The sequence below is a fragment of a genome, unplaced genomic scaffold (assembly GCF_019419815.1).
Source record: "Pyrus x bretschneideri cultivar Hongxiangsu unplaced genomic scaffold, Pyrus_bretschneideri_v1 Contig97, whole genome shotgun sequence".
In the NCBI taxonomy this organism is placed as follows: Eukaryota; Viridiplantae; Streptophyta; class Magnoliopsida; order Rosales; family Rosaceae; genus Pyrus; species Pyrus x bretschneideri.
In genome coordinates this window covers 292,195-299,241 of record NW_025999839.1, presented here as the reverse complement: position 1 = coordinate 299,241, position 7,047 = coordinate 292,195, and the positions used below count along the sequence as shown (strand labels likewise).

Sequence of the window (7,047 nt, the reverse complement as noted above, 5' to 3'; positions counted from 1 at the left end):
TGAAAGATACCATAGAACCTTTTTTTTTTTTTTTTTTTTTTTTTTAAATCAATGTAGCTCTTACGTGAACGAAATTTACACACGTCCCACATCAATCCCAGAATTCCTTGATTCTCATCCCATAAGGGAGCTGAATTGTAATGTAATTCCCATAACATCCCACCATCCTCCCACTCTCTCACCTAAATGTTGGTAAGGAAATGCATGAATCCATCGATATCATTCGTTTTGTGTGAATCAAGCACCCCTAAAAAGCACTTTACAAGTACAAGCAAATTGGGAAGTACATCTTCGACATCGATTTTGAGTCTTCACCCCCTAACAATGTTACCATTGACATCATAATTCAAGTTTCAAGCGTGATGGGACTGTAGAATGTCTACATTTCCAAATATTTTTCTTATGTTTTAAATGCTATCTGAATGCATATACATTTTTAATGGTATCAGGAAATCTGAAAAGATCGCTACCTCATTCATGTTGACTCTTTCGCTCCTAGTGCTCGAACAAGGGGTAACTTGGCATATTCGTCCAAAGCCCTAAAAGCAACTGAGGCGATGTTAGTTACAAGCATTCCCTTTTCCGGTTCTTGTCACAATAGAAACAGCTTCAATACCTACAGAAAATTCCCATGAAAGTGTTTTGAAATTGACCCAAATGATATCATTCTAACTAAATAGAATGCTCAAGCTATAATTTTTATTTACTAGTATGTGCATGTGTGGGATGCGGGATGTGAACTATGAGGCCTCTTTCGAGGAGAAATGTGGCTACATCCGGTGATCCGATCTTTTCACTTGGTTACTTACTTGTCAGTAAAGGGTAATCAAGGTCAAGTCTAAGCATCCGCATGAATAGATAGTGTTTAACTTTGAGTACAGCCTTCAAAGGCAAGTAAAACTCCTCATAAATGCTTACTCAAACTCTCTTTACTTTACTCAATTGAAGGTAAGGCATATATTCTCAAAACAAAGAGTAGAATTCATTTATTTTGGCTGTTAATCCAGTTCAAAGTATTGTCCACAAAGAAGAGGCTGAGGTAGGGTGGCTGAAATTTACTTCCTCCTCTTTGGACCAACGATGATCAGATCAAAGATCAACTTGACCATCACTGGATAGACAACATTCAGAATGATATCAAAGTTCTAACTAATTATCAAACTAATAATCGTGAAGCAAATCCTATGAAAACTATACACATCTACTATCAACTGGAATGGCATTCTGGCAATGATTATGGCACATGATTCATATTTCAAGATATCGTCATTCACCAAGACAAAATCCTCGCTAACAGTAAAAAACTCATTCTAAGAGCATGCAATCTAGAACAATTGTAGGCCATATAAAAGATACTTAGGATATCCTATACATTTTAACCAAGATTTCCACAGTATTTGACCAAGATAGGACTTTTGATAATAAATAAGGAACGCTTTTTTGTTTTTGTTTTTATCCCCTTTTGACATACTACTGAATTGTGAATCTTATTCCACTTTAGGAATTGTCAATATTTATAAGATAATATATGAGCGTCAAAGCGGTAAAATTACCTTTCAGTCTTCATCCTGCTCGGGTACAATGTGTTTACCACTTTTTCTTAACTTGAATAAAATACAAACGGTACTGCATAAAGAGAACCATTCATAAGCACATTTTTATAGAACTAAACGTATGCTAGCACTTCCAGAAAGTAATATCTAAATAATTGCAAGCCCGTATTGATTTTCTAGCCATGGTAACAGAGGTAAGACAATATACAACTGGAAGAGTGCAAGTGAGGCAGCAGCCGTGCATTATTAATTGCAAAAGTCCATAGACATTAGATATTATAAAATCTAATTATGTGTCTACATATGCTAGGCCAGAAACAATATTCTAGCCGCTGTTATAAGACTCTTACTAAATTATGCCAGCAGATACAAATTATGATAATCCCCAAACAGTTCTCCTACAATCGAGTGTTCATTACAAAAATATGATTTGTTTGAAACATGAATACTATCACCTAAGTCTGATACGACGAAGTATGATTTTCAAAAATGTTACATACAGTTGGCTCAGTTTACATTTAATATTTATACTATTTCATCTAAATAAGCCATGTTGCCTGAGAGGATTATATTTTTGAGCAATTGATTAAAATGGTTTCGAAAGTATTGTAAGGTCATTTTCAGTTTAGCATACAGCACATTGACTTCTTAATGACTGAGATAAGTTCAAGCAAATCTACAGCTTACCAAGCAAAAAAACAGTGAGCATCAAACCAAGGGTAGCTTGAACTGAACAACGACTGTTCAAGCGTAGTGGTGTCTGCCATTGCTTCCGTGGACTTTGCAATTGCTTCTGAGATGCACCAACCCGACCAAACATCTGCAAAGACAATATATGAGTTTTTCTAAAAATTAATAAAAAATAAACAAACAAAAAAAATCTATCAACTGAAAGAAAGCAAAGGAGAGAGGATGAAAAGAACAAAAACCAAATTCGTTCTTTTCTTTCTCCTTGCATGTGAAAGATATATTGCCTTTTATTCACATGTTATAATCAACTCTTCCCTTCAAGTACGTAATAATCTGACCTGGTTGAACAAATTAACTGCTCCAGTTCCCAGATGCAATTGCCCACACTTTTGCCTCCAGAAGACAAGTTTAGATCGTTTTTCTTTGGGTGTGTCCTCATATCCCGGAATTAGATTTCTTCTCTGTTCTATTTCATCCGCTATTACAATCCTCAACTCACTGTAATTTGGTGAGCTGCATGTCTTCCTTGTATTAGTTGTTTTTTCTGTATCATAAAATATATCATCCCTCATTCCTGCAATTTCTTTTCCTTTCGATTCCATGACGAAATTTGGATCCTTGGAAAGAGTAATAACATCTTTAACACCCTTTATTTCATCAGAGATGTCTCCATTGCATGCAGCACTAGATTTAAGGTTCATCTCTTTTCTTCTAATGTCACTTTCCCCAGAGCTGCTCCTACAAGGTCCTAGTTCTAGACATTCATTTTTGGCAGTTTGCATACTTTGGGATGTCCCAGAGAGAAATGCAGCAAAATCATCATGTTCTTCATCATCCAGCTGTACCCATCGAAGGGGTTGCTTTCCTTCCACACTAAACGATTCCCTTAGTGCTGTTTCAACTTGGGAAATTTGGTTTTCAATAGCAGTAATAAATTGTCCATGTCTAGCTGCTGTATGATCATCACCACGTTGTCCATAGCTCAATCTGACAGCCTTCTCAAACTCTTCCAACTAAAACGCATTCACAATTCAACACGACAGAATACAGTTAGAAAAAGTGCAATACCAGCTAAACCACTTATATAAAACACTTTCTCTGATTTCTAATTGGTAATAATATCTAACAGTCCAAATCAGGATTGAAATGCTAACAGAGATTGGCGGCAAAGAAAGTATATATCTCATCTTAGGGAACAAAATATCCAACAATGGTTAAAGCTGAGACGAGTTTTTTCACTTTCAAAAGAATTGATGGAAAACTTATCTAAATTGGATTCTTCCTTGTTCAACTTTATTAACAATCACCAGGATAGTATCGATACAATCATAAATTCTGATCATATTTTTGTACAGTGAATAAACAAGAGAGGAAGAAGAGTAGATAGCTGAAGAGAGACAAGAGACATACCTGCCATTTGGCAGTACCTAAAGCAGTTTGCAGCTCCCTACAGAGTTCATCCAAATGTTTTGGTGCTAGCCTTTCACTCCTCTGTCGAACCCATACCCTGTACGTAGATTCCATTCTGGAAAACAAAATAAATGGAAAATAAAAGGGGGAGTTAGAGAATAAGTTATTTCGAGTACCAATTTTACTGAGCTTTCTAAAAAAACATATATCAAGATGGTGGTAGTTAACGAGAATAGGCTCCCTATGCAAAAACTTATAGAGAGAGTAGCAGTATAATACCACTAAATCCCTATAGGGTGGTCTACCATCTACCATCACCTTCACAGTGCAATCACCAAACATGAGTGGCTCACAAAGTCATCCAACATCATGAGAGCATTTCCCTTAATGATTAGAATACAAAAAATTTATCATTTCCCCATTCCCAGTACAGTTGAGAATATTTTTTCTTATCATCCAAAATGAAGGGTAAAATCACGCTAACGCACTCCATTACAGCATACAGAAGCTATATCCGTAAACAAGTTATCATTTCCAAACCATCATGAGAGAGTATTCATCATAAACCTATCTAGAATTTCAAATTCAACCCACAATAAACATCAGGCACATCATCAAAACTTTGAAATAATGGGAAAAGGGGAGAGAAACACACAACCCAGAATTCCAACAAATTGACACTCAAAAACCAGCAGCACAACCGCCCAAATGAAAAATTTTCCAACAAATTATATATTTTAAGCACTATGAAAGATAAAGCACAAACAATTAATGCGTATTTCACTTCCAAAAATCTCGCAAAAACATAATTCAAAAAACCCATATCCAATTTCCAATAACACAGTCTAAATAAACACAGAAACCAATCAAAGCAGCTGAACCCACATGATAAAAATTATAAATAAATAAAATAAAATTAGGAAAAACAAAAAACAATGAAAAGCAGAAGGAAAACATGAACATACATGTCAGCTGATTCTTGGACCTCCTCAGCTGCAGGAAAGAAGACGTCCTTTTTCCAAAGATCAAAACTGCTTGCGACCATCATCTTGATTCTTCACCAACAACAAAAACCCACCAATGAAATTGAAAACAAGGACCCCCAATTCCCTTCCGAGCCTTCAAAGTTCAAGCTAACGAAAAAATGCTTCAAAAATTTTCACATAAACGGGTATTTATGATGCTCCGGCAGGTGGCTTTTTGTTGCTTGGCCGTCTCCTTTCCTCTCTTCTCTTCTTCGCTAGGGAGGAAGCAAAGAAGGAAGAGAAAGACGAAAGAAAGGTAACAAACAGAGAGAGAGGAGACGTAGTATTTATTTCTCTTTTTTCTCACTACATTCTTTCCCTCTGTATCTTTGTGTCTATGTTTCTTTCTTTTTCTTTTTCTTTATTTCAAAAAAATATTTAATATTCGACCAAAACAAATATTAAATAAAACCTATAGTATAAGGTGGTAATCTGCTGCAGCAGCCAAAGAAAGATGTAGCAAGTCATCACTGAGATTTGTTCTTGTGATTCTACAACATCAAGTCTTGAACGAGCGTCGATTAATGATACAGCCCCATGATAATTTTATAGCATTTAAGTTGGAATCAAGTGAATAGCTAGTTCGTTTCGATATCAATTTATTCTTAAATCCGTCAAAGAAATCTGATTTGTTTTGCAATCAAAATACTAAATTTAAACTAGTTAGCCAATTACTACTTAATACAACGGATTAGTGATATTTCTCATCATTTGTAAGTGAGAGGTCTTCGGTTCGATTCTCGTCTAAGGCGAATTTGAACCATATTATTATTAGCCTATTGTGAAGCTTAGCCTACCCTATTTCTCTCTAAATGTAGATAATTTCGTTTGTTAAAAAAAAAAAAAAAAAAAAACAAACAAACAAACCGATTTAGCCAATTTTTCAGTTACTTGTTTTTTGACGAAACTGCCTTATAAATATTTTAAACAAACGATGTTGTTTACATTAAGGAGGTAGAGAAGTAGGTTGAGTCTCATAATGGACTAACAATAATGTGATTTAAATTCATTTTTAATGATAATCGAACTTAAATTTTTTTACTTATAAATAAAGAAGAATATTACTAGATCATATTGCTAAATGACAATTGCCCTATATTTTTTAGGTATGTGGATTTTGTATTGGTTGGCAGGACATGATGTCGGCGGTTGGAGACAGGTCAAGAAGAACTAATAGACAAAAAAGGGATGGTGGGCAGCCCACTTGGCTACAGCCAATGTGTGTGCTCCTTATTGGGACTATGCCAGCTCGGTCCTCACAACATTACCGAAATGGGTGATGAGTCACATTATGCCATCTCAACTCCATTATCAATTAATTGTTTAAACTCTACATTTGTGAATAATTCAACTCTAATACTTGAAATTTGATTATGATTAATCCATCACAAGTGCAGATGTGACTCAAACTCACGAGATATTCTTTCATACATCTAATTCACTGAATAATAATTGTCTACTAAATGAGTAGTGCACCTTTTTAGCATGTAATAAAAATCAAGATCAAACGATGAAGTTTTATTCAACTCATCTAAATTTACACAAGCGATATAGAAAGAGCATGTACGCTCTAACCAATGTGGCTACACTTACAACTGCATCTTAATGCAAGTATTACAAATAATTCATTAAGATGGATACAACTCTTAAATTTGTTTGTCCTTCTTTAGCAGTCGTAGTTAGATTAATCACACATAATCCAAAAATCCTAATTAATTTCTAAGACGTGAAGTATGATGATGGAGGATAATGTTTGTTTTGATCAAATTGATCGAGAATAATATCGCATTGGGAAGGAAAGACATAACATGTCAACCTCACAATTAAGTCACAACCTCCTTAACCACCACTTCAACTACCACCATTCCCACTTACTCACATGTGTAAACGTTACATTACATTATTAATATGACTTCTCTTTCTTTTGTTTTTTTCCTAAACGTTACATTACATTATTTTTACACAAGCAATATTGAAGTAGGGCGAATAGAATATAATACGTCGAGTGAAAGTTAAGTGAATTCTCTGATCAAGTAAGCCACATATACATTTTGCTTATTTCACATGAATTTTTCTTGAGCAATTTTCCTTCTTCATTTTCTTCCTTTTTCTTTTTTCTTTCTTTCTTTTTTTTTATTTATTTATTTTTATTTTTTATTTTTTTTGTGGCCAACTATTTTATTTATTATTTTAGTAGGCTATAGCATGACTTGCACTACCAATTATTTATAAAGAGTGCTGATAAACTCATATCACTGTGTTATCTCTTCATTCACTTTTTAATAGAAATTTTGATATCAATTTTACTTCTTGTAAAATGACATTTGAGGACCTAAGCTTAAAAAAAAAAAAAAAAAAATCCTCTTCTA

General features: G+C 34.4%; 1 protein-coding gene across 2 annotated transcripts; it reads right to left on the bottom strand.

Annotated features, from left to right (window-relative positions):
- Positions 1-201: 201 nt before the first annotated feature.
- LOC103936389 lies at positions 202-4,991 on the bottom strand. Of its 2 annotated transcripts, none has more exons than XM_009346223.3 (6): positions 4,619-4,991; positions 3,654-3,768; positions 2,582-3,256; positions 2,241-2,373; positions 1,554-1,626; positions 202-616 (listed from the first exon to the last, which is right to left on the bottom strand). In XM_009346223.3, exons 1-5 carry the CDS (start codon positions 4,699-4,701, stop codon positions 1,601-1,603), a joined length of 1,032 nt encoding a protein of 343 aa, XP_009344498.2. In that variant the 5' UTR covers positions 4,702-4,991; the 3' UTR covers positions 202-616; positions 1,554-1,600. The 2 variants fall into 2 exon arrangements, with proteins under 2 accessions (XP_009344498.2, XP_048433049.1); XM_048577092.1 differs by having other exon boundaries at positions 202-539.
- Between the last annotated feature and the right edge of the window lie 2,056 nt (positions 4,992-7,047).